Source organism: Lonchura striata, chromosome Z (assembly GCF_046129695.1).
Source record: "Lonchura striata isolate bLonStr1 chromosome Z, bLonStr1.mat, whole genome shotgun sequence".
Classification (NCBI taxonomy): Eukaryota; Metazoa; Chordata; class Aves; order Passeriformes; family Estrildidae; genus Lonchura; species Lonchura striata.
The window spans coordinates 32,652,123-32,669,278 of record NC_134642.1 but is presented as its reverse complement, the minus strand read 5'-3'; the positions used below and the strand labels follow the sequence as shown (position 1 = coordinate 32,669,278).

General features: G+C 35.6%; 1 protein-coding gene across 3 annotated transcripts in view; it reads right to left on the bottom strand.

Moving 5' to 3' along the window:
* Positions 1 to 357: 357 nt before the first annotated feature.
* ARL15 (ARF like GTPase 15) overlaps positions 358 to 17,156 on the bottom strand; it is a 222,090-nt gene continuing 205,291 nt past the window's right edge. For all 3 annotated transcript variants that reach the window (XM_021553872.2, XM_021553870.2, XM_021553871.2), the window contains one exon: positions 358 to 4,068. In XM_021553872.2, the coding sequence (XP_021409547.2) occupies positions 3,916 to 4,068 (153 nt within the window). In that variant the 3' untranslated portion in view covers positions 358 to 3,915. The remainder of the gene's footprint in view (positions 4,069 to 17,156) is intronic.

The window sequence follows — 17,156 nt, the reverse complement described above, 5'->3', positions numbered from 1 at the left end:
TATACTTCCAGAGTAAAAACATCTTGCTGTGGAAGAAATCAGCTGATTTTGGAAGCTTCTATTTCATACATATGTATGTGAGTTTGCAATTATGTATGATGTACTAATAATTATACAGTAGTATTTATTTTCACTTATGAGTAAATAATTTACCTTGAAGAATCCAAATCAAGGTAATATGCTATGTTCCTAAACTGGCTACTTACTCAAGAAACAAAAGCTTATCAAGTCAGTTCTACACAGTGTTTATTTTATTTTCTTTTTCTTTCTTTTTTTTTTTCTTTTTTTTTTGATAGTGGAAATCATGTATAAATCACAAACAGTACAAGTTCCCCATGTCAGCAGTTGACCACTTGATTGGGTCAGCTTCTGTTGATACTGTATTTTTAGTATAAAGTCAAGATAATATGGCAGTTAACTAATACTTTTGACTACTGTAAAGATACAAACTTTTGTAATATAAATTAATTGCCATTACAAAAAGGCAACTGTATTAAGTAATACGGTACAAAAATCTGCAACTTCTATAAATATAATGAAATGCAAGAAATTAAACGAAATAATACATCAGAGATTTTTGTATAGCGCATTTGAATAGGCAAGCTAAGATACACATGGAGCATTATACAGCAAGGAAGAACAGCAAAACCCACCAAGACTTAACTTTTAAGCCATACAAATGCTAAAGGTACAAGTACAGGACACAACATGAAGCAGTTAAAATTACCAGCTCAGAGTGGGCAGACAAAGAAGTCTTACTGATGAGTTGTAAAGCATTAGGCAGCAGACAGAAGGTTGTCAAAACCAGCTGTTGTTGGATACTGATTGATAATGTTTTCATTCTGACGGCTGAGACACCGCAGACAGCCACAGGTCTGAGAAGAAGCTCAGTGTGGGCACACACACATACACACACAAAGTAATTTAACAGATGGCTAAAGAACATTAAAGCACAATATATTTTTTTTAAAAGACAGTGTTCACTCCTTAATGAACTTGCATGGAAAGTAGAGACTAGTGCCCAAGTTTATTCCACCTAAATGACAAACACATGTGAAAAGATTAAAACAAACAAACAAAACCCAAAGCAGTTAAGATTGGTTATCTGAATAAAAACTGCATGGTGCTTACATATTCTATCATAGCCAGAGCATTCAACAACACTATAGACAAGGAAGTATGACATGAGCTGCTATGAACATTGTTATCCCCTCATAAAAAGGTGAAGTTATTTATAGACATTTAAAAGGTACACATCCATTAAGTCCATCTACAACACAAAACCACAGAAGTACTACATTCAAAGTAAAGTAAAGTGTTGGTCTTAGCCTTCAGCAGTTATGAGGTATTGTTTCAACCTGTGATGAGGAGTGATCACTATATTAATAAGAAAAAGCATACTCAAAATAATTCTGAAAATTAAAATCACTGCTTCTGTGCAGTTGACATTTGCCTAAAGAAAAAACATTGAAGTATCAAAAAGTCCTAGTCTAAATGGCCACTGGCATACTCCAAAACCACATTATCATGGACTTCTTGGGCCTTTCCATGTTAGTTATGTAGCACTTTCAAACAGTGCATAGCTGGGAGATCACAACCCAAAGGTAACTTGGAGCCACTGATGTTTTTGTACCAGACAAACTCACTGATGGCAGAAATAAGTACAGTTTCAAGAATGCAAGAAAGTAGGGCTTATTTTAATTTCCTGTACCTTTTGGTCCATAACCAAACAGAAGCAGGGTAAAATAGTAAAAACAAAAAAAAAAAGTTATTTCACATCTTCTAACTTATGGCCAATGAAAAACCAGTAAAAGCTCATTTTGCTTCCCAACTGCCTGTCTTCTCTGGAAAATAATGCTCCTACTCCTCCTCCCCACTTATTTTTCATTGTCCCTAAATAATACAGAAATCTGGGGACTTTGGGGAAATCTGGGGACACTGTAGCCTTTAAGCTCATGTCAGCAACAAGAGAGTTTGGAAATGTAAATTAGATCCAGTTCCTCTTTAAATCCAGGGAAAGGAACCTCCTTAGCCCTCCCAAGAGAAACTGATGGGTGACTGGGTCCTGACTAAAGTGTGAAGAGAAAACTGAATCAAAGCAGGGCTCCTCTGTGCTTTAAAATGAACAATTCCAGTTCTTGGTTGTTTCTAAGAATATTAGCAGTGAGACGATTGACCTGACAGGAAAGAAAACATAAAACAAAGCAAGGACGTGCCCTTCAGGCTTCCTGCCTATTCCATCTCAAAATTAAACAAGGAGTTTACCAGTTTTCCCAGCTTCCTTTTGATAATAGGAAGCAGTCACAACAGTGGGAGCAATGCAGGAAATTCATGGAAATTGAAAAGTAAACTAGAATACTTATTAGAAATATTATGTTTAACAAAAAGCAAAATTACAATTAATAGAGAAATGGCTTTTATGAGCCTTCAAAAGTAGATGTTTACTATTTTCTTATCCCCAAATAAACTAGTAAGAAACTACAATAAACTTCAAACAGAAGATAAATGCTCAGAGTGGAAAGATACATTGCTTTAAGCCCTGAAAACAAGGCATTGTGTGTTTCAAGACAGAAGCAGAGTTGATGAGGAACTAATGACACCACACTCGAGTTTGTGCTTGCAGACACTTATGCACAAGGGTAGCTGAATATACAAGGCACAGCATTCAAGGCGTGCACCAGTCCTGTGACTGATCTTCACATACCCTGTTGTCACTGTGAACCAGTGGCCTGGCATGTTTCTTCAATGGACAAAATCAGTTTATGAGTTTTTCGAAAATCAACAAAAGATAGCCAAAATACTGCAAATCTACAATGGGGAAAACACAGAAAGGAAAATGGACTGTGTTACGTGACCCAGATCGACGTCTTCTAAATGTATTACAAATGTTTCCAATGACTACTTTTTCATCTTCTAAGTAACATTTAGTCCAGAGGAAGCTTGAAAGAACAAGATATAATCCCCTTGAAAAGAGAAGCTTATAGTACAAACACTGGAAGACCCTTAATTACGGGATAGATGCCTTGCAATGTTACAACAGTAGTAGTCTACAAATGACTGATAAAGGAAGTATTTAAAATCACTTATACTTTTAACTAGTAATAAAGCCTCCACAGATGAACTTAGAGATATTTGCTCTGCTTTGCTTATGGAAAATTACTTTCAATGAAAACTATTATTTTATTCAACTTCTGTATATTTCTAAAATCTTTCATATACTTCTAAAAATCTTTTTACTTAGATCACCTGTTTATGTCAATTGATTTCCCCAAGTACTGTTATCTGTACACATCTGTTTGTTAATTTACTTTCCAGCAAACTCACAGCAAAATATCATACTGCCTCTGGCAGGGTTGTGCAGTCACTTTAGAAAAGACTCAACTACCTTGTGGAGACCACTACCTCAACTGTGTTTTCACTTAGTAAAACCTCAGGAATAACCTTAGCATTAATATGAAACTGCTTGCCTTTCAGGTATCCTATTAAGGTTCTCAGTGGCTGTGCTTTTCCATAATATGAGGTCAATAAACTAGCTAAATTAGACGCATAAATTCTTCAGACATTACATATTTTTTAAAATTCAAGATAACACGTGGAATTCCTCCTTTATGGACTACGCTATTTTTGTGCGTGTAAATTTTTCTACCAAGGATGATCACGATGCAAGAAAGCAACATGCAGTGTGCAGGAATAGTGGTAAACAAAGAGGAACTTTCTACTTCAGTAGTGTAGACAACTTTACTGGAAATAGCTGTGTACCTGATTCACAGAACATTTATTTTAACCAAAGGACATTCTGCATTAACTCTGTATGAACAACATATCACAGCTCAGCCTTGATACTACACTGTAATTAAGCTGTGACAGAGTGAGCAGGTACAGCGATGCATGGGAACCTCTTCTTTCTCTTGGCTTTCACATTCTTGAAGGTTCGAAGTCTCTCTCTTCTAGCAAGTTTATTAGAAGGGAGAAGCTGTCTTTTACTGCCTCCATATCATCCAAGGAGCAGGGCTTAAGAATCCAGCGCTTTCCACGTGCAAGTGGTTCAAGTTCAAAATACTTTTTTATCTATTAAGAAAAGAAAGAGAGACCAATGTATTATATTACGACAACTCTGTCTCACATCTAAAACAACCAAACCAAACCAAACCAAACCAAACCATGTAAAAAATCAAGACATTCATTTTTAGAATCTTATCCACAGCTGCTCTTATTATACAGGTTATATGACATGACCTGGAAGTGTTTTCTTTAGGGGTGCTTGGAAGTTACCATTCTACCCATACATTTAACAGCATGGGAAGTCTGAGGAAGAATTGACTTGAGTCAAACAGCAAAGCACATGAAACATGTACTCAAAAACATATCCAAACCAGCAAAAGTAAATAAGAAATGGTGTTTGTATTTCAATGTTAAAAATGTATGTTTCATTATATTCTTACTAGTAAACAGTTAAGATATAGAATTTGTCACCATACTACTGTAACTTCACACATTAAACATAAAAAATGTTCAGATCCTAAAACTCCAGTCAAACATGAGCTATAGCACAGCATCTCTTTGTGACCAAGAAAATCCAATAAAAATTAAAATTCTTCCAAAATTACTTAGTTTTTCTAAAACTAAATGTAGAAGACTAACACACTAATATTAATAGGATAGTAGTAAGTTCTATACATGATACATGATGCAGTTTCTTGGAAACATGAATCATTAGTGACATTGCAACTGCTGTCAAGACACAAATACAGACCCAGAAAGACTGAGAAAGGAAAGCATTTAATTTGGTAGTATACTTCAATCACTTTTCAAAATAGAAAGTACAATATCAAAACAAGTTTTTGATGTCTTTTAGAAGAGAACAGCAGCCTGCAGATTATATTGGCCCACTGTTTACTGTTTTTGTTAAAATTTTAGTCTTTGAAGGTATTCAACCCAAGAGTCTACTCATGTTTGACCTGTCTAATAGAATTTTAGTTTTTATATCCAAAATTACATCACTCAGTTCCTGCTACTGTCCATATATCAAGAGAAATACTTAGTCCTGAATTAGTTTGCACATTCTTATTCATTGCAATTATTGCAAAATACTCTTAATTTCTTTTAGTACAGACTGTGCCATAAACACGCAGCACAGTTACAGGAAAGGTTACTCACAACATGGTAAGTAGTAGAGGCCCTAAACAGGCAACTGGAGGCATACTGTGTAAGACTCCATGTGCAGAAGGAATGAAAAGAAGAAAGGAAGAAAAAAGGATTGGAAAGCCCCACACAAACTGCAGCATCTCTGTGTAGCTATTATAGTGTCTACTGATAAACCACAGTTTTGTTTATCTATTAATGTATTCTAATAGAAAAAAACAAGTTGAGTTGTAACAACTCATATAATTCAAAATTCAACCATGATCAGGCAGGCTCTCTTGTTCTTTTAGAAAGGTATTTCAACCAGAATGTTTAGTGACAAATATTAGGGAAAAAATGGTGGTTTTGAGACAAGAAATTCTGCTAACCCAGAAACAACATTGTGAAAAATTTTAAATCTCTTTTCTCCAAAGCATAATTGTACCAATTGTACCTTCATTTGAAAATGAAGTGTGGTACTTGATATTCACTTCCCTTCAAGCAAATTTAGAAAATATACCAGCTGAAATATATGGGGCTTCAACAAACCAGTATTTTAATAGCAACATACCAACTTTTTAGCATTGCTATCTCAGTGCCACATCAGTATCTGATATGTTAGTACACTTATATGTCATAAGACACAAAATACTAATATCTACAAGGGATGTATTGCAACTTTTCCAGCAACATGAATTTACCCCCATTACTATACTGAGTTAATGGCACTGATCATAGTATTGGAAAAGCAGGGCAAGGAAGCTCTACTGCCTGTTCCAGCAGCAGCCTCCTTGACTGTCACACAAGGGGAGGAAGTAAAACTGCACAGAAAAATAACAAAGCAAGGTGTCAGCGCAGCTAGCGGATAGAGCTGCCCGCTGGTGTTAAGCTGACAAATATGGCTGAGTAATCTAAGATGTTTCAGACCCACCACCCAGAGGATGTCCACCACACCCCCTCTACTGGAAGACTATTGCCATCAGACCCTGGAGCTCACTGAAGTCAGTCTGCAATCTTCTTTACATAGCCTCTTGGGTTAAGACTCTGCCATATGAAGGAAGGTCATTACATTTGAAACCCAAGGACAGCACTTGGGTTTAAAAGTAGAAACACATGCTCAAGGAAATGATGGCAGTAGCTAGCACTGAGTCTTGTGCATTTGTGGGCACATACAATACAAGTTATCAAGGTAGCCTCTAGCCAAGAAAAATAAGCTGTATCTCAGTGACTGCAGATGCCAACAGATTTAGTGAAGCAAATTTTGCCAACAAATTATTTGGATAGCCAAAGTTGATCAAAATGTATTTTTTTCTGCTTCTATCTGTATAATCAAAATGTTCCTAAATTAGTGATGTGCTGTCATAATTTCTCAAACTAAGGAACAGTTCAGAGTATCTGCAGTAATAGGTCTTAAACGAATGCTGAAATGAAAGTGTTTGTTAGGTGGCTGCTTTTAAAATGTGAGGGTTTGATACTGGCATGAAAGCACAACTGCTTATATTCATAAGAGTTGTTTCATTCATACCTTCTGCAGAAAAAAAAAAGATTCACTAGATGACTCATGTCTAATACTAATCTAGAAAAGTAACACTAATTGGCTTACAAATAATAACTAACTAAACCAGAAGTAGCACAGAAGTGATTTTTCACAACCCAAGGGACACTTGGTGGTGTGTTACTATACTTCCTCATGTAAACTTCATATCACAATGGAGTTTGCTAAACCTCAAGGTTTTGCAAGCGGGCTCTTTGGACTTTGAAACTTCCAGAAATAAGTTTGCAGACCCAAATATTTTCCAATTTATTGTAACTTCTGCCTTCTACTCGGAAGAAGTCATTCTGTTCTAAAAGCAAGTACTTTTTTCACACTTGGAAAAAGAACCATTTTTTACATGCAACAGATGAAACATGAAAAGATTGACACAATCAGATGCCCAATTCTTTTAAAACAGTTTAGTTTTCCCCTGGAATGCACTCAGCTCTCCATCCATATTTATTTTTGTAGTTCCTTTCTGCCCCACTGACCATCATCCACACTCATTCCCTGCAGATTTCCTAAGAAGATGTACACTGATCACCAAAGTGTCCAAAGAAAGCTGAAATTCACTGAATACTCACACACCTAGATAGTTCTTGCATAATCAGCAGTTACTATTTTACAGCTCCCTTCAATCACATTAGCACAAAGGGGTGAGCTCCTAAGAGAAGCTCTTCTCTTCCCCTCTGCACAAACAGTGAAAAACTTTCTGCCTGTTCATGGATGCTGAAGTGAAATATAAAGACTCAAACATGTTTCAAAAGTATTCTGCATTAGATGTACATTTACATACTGGCGTTATATTTTCAAGAGTTTATTTTGAGATTACTAAATTTTTAAAGATACAATCTTAGAAGAAAAGACAATCAATTAAATCTGATTTTAAGACTTCTTTACTAATTTTTACAGGTTAGCACTGGATGTCTTGACTCCACATGGGGGCCTTGTTTTATTGAGAACCTGACATTGTATTTACGCCACATTCTGAAGTCAATAAAATCTAACAGTACATGTTTGCAATTCCCACTCTTCCCACACTCCACCTTCTAAGTCCTATTCTACTGGCACAATATGCTAAACATATGGTTATCAAATGTTGCTTAACCTACGTGCTAGAAAAGTCAAGACACAATAAAAAGGATCAGTGCCCAGAACCTCAGCTGGTGTAAATTATCTTAGCAGTGTGGAACTGATGTTACTAAATTGATATACGTAAGCTGAGTAACCAGGTCCTGCTGAAAGCTTTTTTACATTCTATTACTGAACTTCATCATCTAGTCAGTTCACCATCCATGTGAACATAAGATCTACAGGAAAACTTAGATGTTCTAATATATGAGAAGAGTAATCTATATTATTCAACATGAAAAAAAGTTGATTAAAAGTGTTATTTTTAATTCAAAATCAAGATTATACTACCAAATTTCATCAACATAGAAAAGCTTTGAGCCCACTGTATAAACATCTGCTGTAAACAAATACAAAATTCAGATAGTCACTTACATTACCAGGCTGGTAAATGGAGAATTTATTGAATAAAATATTTTTTCATCATTGCTGTTTTATTGAAAAATTTCATTGGGACAAAAAAATTGTAACAAAACATGTGTATTATATCCAATCAAAGGCTGCCTGGTCTTGTCAGTGTCCCCACTAGACTAAATACTTGAAAGACTTTCACAGGATTTACCAATTATTACTGGAAAAGGATAATATGAAGATATTAATTGAACTAAAATAATCTAATTTGCTGAATCCGTGTGTTAACCATAAGACATGGTTCATTCATCCATTCCAAATCTGCATGGACAAGAAACAAAGTGATAATGGGAGACTGGAGTAGCCCATAGTAACACTGTGAAAGTTTCACTGAGCTCTGATGCTGATAATATCTTTTCAGACATCATAAAAATCTGCTTTTTGGAGCAACCATTTAGAAGACACAGCAGAGAGGGAATTTTGCTTGCTGTTTCTACAAACATCAGAAAAGCTGTCTATAACAATTCTTGTGCAAATTCAATATATCTGGAGAAGAGAAAAAGCCAATAGTACTTTACTTTTACATAGGATTAAGTTTTAAAAAAGGAGATTACATAAAATTTGTAACTTAAAGAAAATTAACTGTGCAGCTAAAAAAGTAAAATGTTTGCAGGTGGCACAGAAAAAAAATACCATAATTAGAGGCTCAGAGTATATTTATACTGCTTCAGATCACTTTAAAATAAACAAAAAAAAGATTTCACCAATTGCAGTAAGGAAAAGGATGGCATTAGAGGTAAAAGAAGTCATGTCTAAAAAAAGAAAAGAGAAAACAAAAGACAGGAAATTCTGGCAGATTAAATAGAATCCACAAATGTTGACCTACTAACATTAGAGCAGAACTCATTACTTAAATCACCACTGATGCTAAAAAGTAAATTGAAATCCACTCTAGCTTATGTTGGTGTGCTCGACTGCAAACTGCACAGCCTCCCAAGCTGCTACATGAACTTTTCTGAGTTCTTTTCTGAGTACAGTGATTTATAGGATTGTGTGGAGTGGACTGATAACCACTTAATCTTAAATCAACTAGCTCAATCCACTGTTATACAGGAGTTTTCATGTCCATGCTTTTCCTGAAAAATCTGCTAGAAAGCTTCTTATCTGACAGTCCACTTGGCTAAAAAGGACCTCCTGTCTGACCAGAGCAGCTGTAACATGCACAACTCTCAGCCAAAGTTTTGTAATATTTATTCATCCTACAGAGACACTTTACTTCTCCTAAAAGGATACTTCATGTATGCCTGCTCGTATGCTTCTTCTTAACAGTGATCTCATCCTTGTCTAGAGGGATCCTTGTAATGCACCTATGCATCATACGCACTCCTCCTAAAGCACCTGTACCTCATGTTTATTGATTCCATATGCAATATCTCTTACACAACAGGGAGGGGAATGAAAGTGCCTCAGCTGATGAGAAGGGATGGTGATATGTTGTGGTCTGGAGCAACCTATACACAGGGCTACTCCCAGGAATGCCAGCTGAGGTCCAACAACACTCTCAGCAACAGAAATGCTTTTATATTCTAGCTCTTTGAGGATATATATTTCACTGCTCACTGACTTCAATGTGCCAAGGAATCTGAAGTCTGTATGCACAATGTTAAAAATTTGCAATGAGTCCATTAAGTACATATGATAATCAGATTTATGTAATTGAGCTGCCTTTTTTAACTTTAAAATATAACCTGCTGAAGTAAAATCAAAAGAAAAAACAAGTCTGTCTTCTTCAGCATTTCTGTGTCATAGCAGGGTAAGCAATTTCTCTAGACAAGATTACAAAACCATCATTTTTAGTACATCTCACAAGTAGTGCCGATTGCATTACAAATTGGTATTTCTAGTTTGTACAGATTTACAATGGGTTTTGTTTTGGGTTTGGTTTTTGGTGGGTTTTTTTGGTTTGTTTATCTTTTTTTGTTGTTTTGCTTTTTTTTTTTTTTTTTAATAAGATTTTGCCTTTTATAAAAGACTACCTGAAACACATCCAAACCCAACTTTGTAAGAGAGTTGGATGATATTTTTGGCTTCTAAGTCTTTACAAAGGGGAATAGAGACACTTAAAGTAATGTACACAGTGCTTTGTGCACGTTTCCATTCTTGTTATCTCCAGTGGCCACAAGTCACAACACTTTTCAGATTACAAGTGATAGTTGAAAGAAATGTATTTTAAAGAAGATAACGAACTATTCAGAATGAAGAAATAGGATGCCTGACAAATCCATAGAGCCACACTATTCCAGAGAGCACAGAGTATTGGCAAATGCAAGCAGGAGACAAGAAAAGGGGGAGTGAGCTAAAGAGCTAAGAGCTGGAAGGTTTTTAAAACAGAGAAGTTGGGGTGTTTTTGTAGAGACAGACAGAGTCATGTTACAATGAGTCTGGAAAAATAAGATGGATGAGAGTGAGGACAGAAAATTGCAGAGGTTTCAGAAGTACCACTGAGATTTGTATGTGGATGGAAGCAAGGCTTTGAGAAGCCACTAGGATCCATCAACTCTTTGCACACACTCTTTGTGTTACCTCACAACGGTGTACTACAGTGCATTAGATTTTTTTTTGTTAGATTCTGTTGTTTTGTATGAAAGAAATAGCAAATTGTGTAGCAGCCAAAAACATACACCTATACTTTGCCTTCCATGTCTTATTCACCCAGGATAGTCCTTTCATATAAGCATGTGCTTTTCTTACAACTGGAAGAAATAGAAATAACACGAGAAGAGGAACAGCATATCTATATAGGGAAAACCAGACTTCCAGATGAAGATTCATATAACCATATAACCAGAAAAACAAGATAAGGGCTCACAATTATCCAAGCCTAGAGTGAGTGAAAGAGCATCTTGAGTGATAAGGGAAACAAGAACACATAAGAGGATATTGTACAAAAATGCATGTAATGAAAGCATAGTAAAATATTTTTCTTTAACACCACTTTAATTCTTTATTTTACTTCAAAGAATTACTCAGAAGTGAAAATCAAACATCACTTTAAGTTCCTGCTCCTTTTACTTTCTCTCTTACCCACTGTGTTCTATTAAGCAGTGTAGGTTGCCACAGATAGCTGTCTGACAGTTGCGTACTTACACATGAAGTGTTAGAATATAAAATCCTAAAGAGAAATGCTGAAAACTAGCCCTGGTTAAAGATAGCTATTTGGAGGACATATAAAATTCACTTATCTTTTTTCCTGCACATAGTGCATGGACACAAAAATTGCCAATTTACTGTATAGAAAGGCAATTTTGTATTTTAGTGTATTCTTAGCACATCCTAGTATATTCTTAAGCTGTACTGAAAATGACTGATTGAATATAAGATCAATTTAAACTTAGGATAACTCATTTAAGTTACTATTGTTTCCCTAATCTGTTAACAAAAAGTATAGAATGGAGCATATCCAAAGATAATTTTACAGGAAATCTACTGAAAGATTTTACTATACCACGAACCATCTCCTCTCCACGATGTCTGACTCAGGCTTATTTATATTATAACTTCAGTTAAATAGCTTAAGGAATTCAAATAACTAGTAGAGACTCAACACTCGAGACCTTTAGGAAACATCTTTCAGAGATTCAGAGTTTTTGTAGCATCCTTTTTTCTTAAATAGACTGCAGGTACTCATGGTTTACTTCAGAATATAAAACTACTGACAGAGTATACTGATTTCAGCAGCAAAACATGTTAGTTTTATCTACAGATTTATCAACAGATTCAAATTGTGGTTTGAACTAGTAACAACATTGAGACACAAGTACACAAGGGCTGAGATTTTTCCCTCCCCATCCCAATAAAGTTTACCTGTGACGTTGAATGTCAAAATAACCTTTAGAGTAGTGAGAAATCCAAAGATCAATCCTTATTATGACATCCTTTCTGTAAATAGCATGTTTTCTGTTCCAATAGCAGATAAGCAGTATTTTCTGGAGAAGTGCCTATGTGATGATTCATCTGCATTTGCCTGAACATGCATATGAATCTAGCACTTGAACAAATAACATCTGTATACTATGCCCACATCTGCAAAGCACCAAAACAATGTATGGACATGTACCCTTGTATCAGCAGCAAAAAGCAGGCTTTCTAAGGGCTTTGTGGTTGGCTCCACACATCCACACTGCTGACACTGTTCCAAGTTAACAGTCAGATTGAGTACAAAAGAAAAGTCACTCAGCAGCAGCTGTGGTTTTGTGAGGGGTGTGCTCCCACAAGCAGACAGAGACAGTAGTTGTGCCTACTTCCCTTGCTCCTTACCAGGTACAGAGCACAGCATGTTAGTATAGGATGCTTCCAACCTCCCTTCAGGTCTTCTGCCAATGGGAGAACTATTTGTTATACAAAGTCTGCATAGAGGCAGTGGAAGCCCTGAACTAATTACAATTAACCATTCCTTGTTCAAAAGCAGAAACTGTGTAATAAATCAATTTGAAAAAGTTAACATAAAATACTTGCTAAGTAAAAATTGTTCCCAGAGACCATGCCACTGCCAGGTTCAGTTCCTGGCTGTGAGAATGCCACAGGCTCTGTGGCCCTCCCAGCTGCTCCAGCATGAGGAACTTCTGTGGGATCTCTTTCTGAGGATTTCTTTCTGCCCTGTGATTAGAGGATGCAAGTTTGTACTTTGTGTTTTCTAGATCCATGCTTCTAAGAAAATGAATGCCTCCAAACTCACACCAAGCCACCACTTAAAACTACTATTCCAGGCAGCTCCAGACTCATCTATTTCTTGACACTTTTTAACTGTCCACCTAGAATTACAGCAGAACTCCTCCAGGTTTTCTAACCGGGCCTTTCTTGAGTAAGGCTCCCTCACTGCTTTCAGATTTCTTCAAAATGCACAAGGATACCAAGAGAAAAATTACACAGCTTAATTCAGACATAGTCCTGTACACAGGAGAACATCCATGTCAAAAAAAAATCTGCCACTAACCCAAAAAGGATAAGAAATGCATAAACAATCACAGATATGGGGAAAAAAGTGAGCACTTTACAGCAAGACAGAATGTTTTAAGTCAAGTTCATGGGAAGTAGTATTAACAAACTAATTTGCATTGAGATTTGCAGCAGTGGTGCTGGAAAAGACATGGATGACCAGAGGATTTGGAGGAGATGGGTGAAAGCAATGAGACGCTGAAGAAGAGTATTGTTCTTTTGACTCTTGAACTTAAAGGTGAAGATTCTCTCTGCTTTTTAAGTGCCACAGTTATTCCTTCCATTAGCATAGGTTGCAGCAGGGAATTCTACCTTTCTGAAAAGTCTTTTTAGTAAAAATATTCGATGGGAAGGGAATGAGTAATGAATATTTTTCTCTTACTGCATTGAGAGATCCCTTCCCTACATTATACTGATACACACTTCAAGGAAAGAGATTAAATTATCAGGAGTTGCACATACAAGAAAGAAGAAAGATACATGGGTACTTCAGGAAGGATATCAACCTTTACATAAAAAAATCCAAACCATCCCCAAAGTACCATAAAATGGCTTGGGGTTGGAAGGACCCTCAAAGATCATCCTATTTCAACCCCACTACCATGGGCTAAGACACCTTCCACTAGACCAGGCTTCTCAAAGTCCCATCCCACAAACACTTCTGGGGATGGGGCATCCACAGTTTCTCAGGGAAGCCTGTTTAAATGTTTACCTTCCCCATTGCAAAGCATTTCTTCTCAATACTTAATCTAAACCTGTTCTCTTTCACTTGAAAGCCATTCCCTTTTGTCCTATCAATGCATGACCTTATAAAATATCCCTCTCACATCTCCAAAGAATGGCCAAACTCTGACTGAGAGCATTTGTAAAATTCATGGTCTTCTTAAAGGAGAGCTACTGAAAATAATATTGAAGCAGTGTAAAACAGGTTTTGTAATAAAGCTATTGCTACCTTAAGTGAATTAAGGCTTTCCTTTGTACACACCAACTGTGGAATACCTTTAAAGTCATTGAAAAACCAGATTATTTCTGAAGAAAAGCATCTGGAGGCAGGTTTTATGTTTTAGTAATGCCCCAATTATCATGACTGTACCAATGAAAAACAAAAGCAGATATTTGTCAAGTGATTCCAACAGAAAGAGGAACCTGGCTTTTGCAAGCTGACAGACAGCTCCTTCCCTCCTTTGGATGTGCCTTGCTATTTTACCAACAGGCCCTAGCATTACACCTGGGGTAAGCACTGATAAATACTGCACTGAATAAATAAGCACTGAAAATGAAATCAAATATAGCAAATGAATAGCTGATACAAACTTTTTATGAGGATGAGAAGATTAATATAATTTGACTAAAATATCTTAATGTAACAGATTTTTCTAAGCATTCTCTGCTTACCTTAGAGAGCAACCTATCTATTAAAAATTGGGGTCTAATAGAAGTAAAATCACCTCTTTAAATTCTGAGGTTCTGGTGCTCAAAATAAGTCAGAAATCTGCACATTTGCAACTCCTAATTGAGTTTACATTACATTAGAAATTACATGCTAAGTTTGCTGACCACTAGTGGCAAATGAAAAGGTTATAACCACTAGCTTTTACAGAACATATTCAAAGTGGTACCATTTTACCACTTCTTGATAAAAATTATTATATGTCTATAGCTAAAAAGACCTTAACTAAATACTCCTTACCAAAACAGGAATGGTTCTGTATATTGAAGCTAACAAGTTTAAATTTCAAGCTCACATGTGACAAACAACCAATTATCCTGTCTGAAACACAGGCTTGTAAAACTCTCAGTTACTTGTAAAACGGTCTGCTACACACGAGTAAGATGTTGTTTAAATGAGTTGTTTGACTTGATGCATTCACCATGAAATTGATTCTTTTAAAGCATTATTTTTAAACTTGATACAAGTTAACTGCATAAACTGAAAATGGGAAAAATCTGGCATTATAAAGAGTAAGTTGCAGCATGAGTTTAACATTTTATGAGGTCGAGGGTTACTTGAATGAGAAACCCATCAAAAACAAATAGCCATTTGTGAGGCAGTAATTGAAAGGTTTAATATGATTAAACTATTCTGTTATTTCTATGCCAAGATGTATAGTATATTATTACTGTTATATCACCACTGCCTGTGCAACTCCAAAGTATTACAAAGGCAATAAAATAACAAATAGAACATCTTCCAACCATTAACACCAAAACTAAATCTGAGTTGTGATTTTTCTATAGTCTGAAAGTAGCACTATATAATAGCTTTTTTCTTGGCACTTCCAGTTAGATTTAGTATTACTATCCTGTTATGCGTATTATTCAGGGGATGGCATAAGGGGATAGCAACAGGTTACAGAATATTCTTCAATCTCCAGCTCAAAGACAGTTTTCAGATTTACATGGTCCAGATTTCAAAGAAAAGAAACCATTGCAAGGAGGTAATGAATTTAAGTGTATATATAAATTAAAAAAAAAAACCCACAAAAAGTATGTTCTTAAATAACATTTTAGATTTGAATTTTTAGCACAGTCCTATATAAACAGACAGATCATGCCAGTTTTACTGAAAAGACTAGAAATTGCAAACTAATATTTTATGTTTGCTTCTGTAACTGAAAAATGGTTCAATTGTTTTATAGTGAATCAGTGTATTAATGGTATGCTGCTAATAATTCAGATGTTTCAGTGACTTATAACAAAAAAGGTGTACTTGGTAAAGAGCTAGAATTTGAAATATTAATAATGTAATGTTTCCAACTGTCATCTGACTAAAGAAATCACCTCCTTATAAGATGAAGCACTAACAACAATTTTTTAAAAGATTAACATTACAAAGTGTTTTATATATTGCTCCAGAAGAGTGGGAAAAGATGCAATGCTTTCTACTGCAATACTGTTTTGGAGATGGATCAAATTCTTTAGACTTCAAATAAATAAGTATTTGCACATTGTACAGCAATTTACTCAACATGCAGTTAAGAGTGCCACCAGCCACACTGTTTTATAAGACCAGTTGCAGACAGATTAATAGAAATGACAGTGTCATCATCATGTCAGTCAGATCACAGGCAGTGCAGCAGGAATTGGAGAGGGTAAGTAGAGATCAGCCATATAAAATGGCTTTAGATGACTTACAAGCAATAAAACATCCTGCTTCTAAAGACGTCTAATCCATGACAGCAAAAATTACTTCATATTTTAAAAATTCCAGTCCAGCTGGTAGTGTATCAGCTTGATGTTTGCCAGCTAGAAAGCACAAATCCGCAAAATCTCCTTAAACATTTGAAGAAGAGTATACTGAAAAGTGAACAATGCTTAGAAAAATCAAGACTGAACAGTGACATCTTTGTTTCCTTGACAAGAGTTTAAATATATTAACAGTATTTATCGGTAAAAAGAAGGTATAAATTAAATCACCTGGGTTTAGATTAAAGACAAGCATGGACAAAGTACAACTGGATCCTATTAAAAAAATCCACTGTCCAGTGGTCTGATTAGATCTTCAGCTGTTCTTGTGGGAGGGAAGACAGAAATTATCACTGAGAGAGAATTCTCATTGAATTCTCAATAAGAGAGCTCATTTCATACAAAACATATGCAAGACCAAAATGCTTCTAGTAGGATTTGACTAATCCATTTTTAATTAGAAGTTGACATATCTGACTCTTTTTTTTTTTTTAATTTTACCAGAACTGTTAGACAAAACACAAAGGTCTTTCCCTTTTAGCCTTGTCTATTTTCATGAATACAGTATATGGAGGCAAAAAGCCAATGAAACTACATTTGAAGTTACACTTTTAGTTATATGCAGATATATATATATAAACCAACCCTTATTTCTGTGAGCACTCTGTCACTTACTTTGCCCAATTAATTTTCTAACCTAAAGGGCAAACACGAACAGTTGAATTATTTTCTTTTCAGTATCCAGAGTATATGACTGATCAGCTAAGTTGTTTGGTTTAATTTCTTCATTAGATGACATTTTAAAGCATGTCATTAACAAGACAGATAATCCAATAAA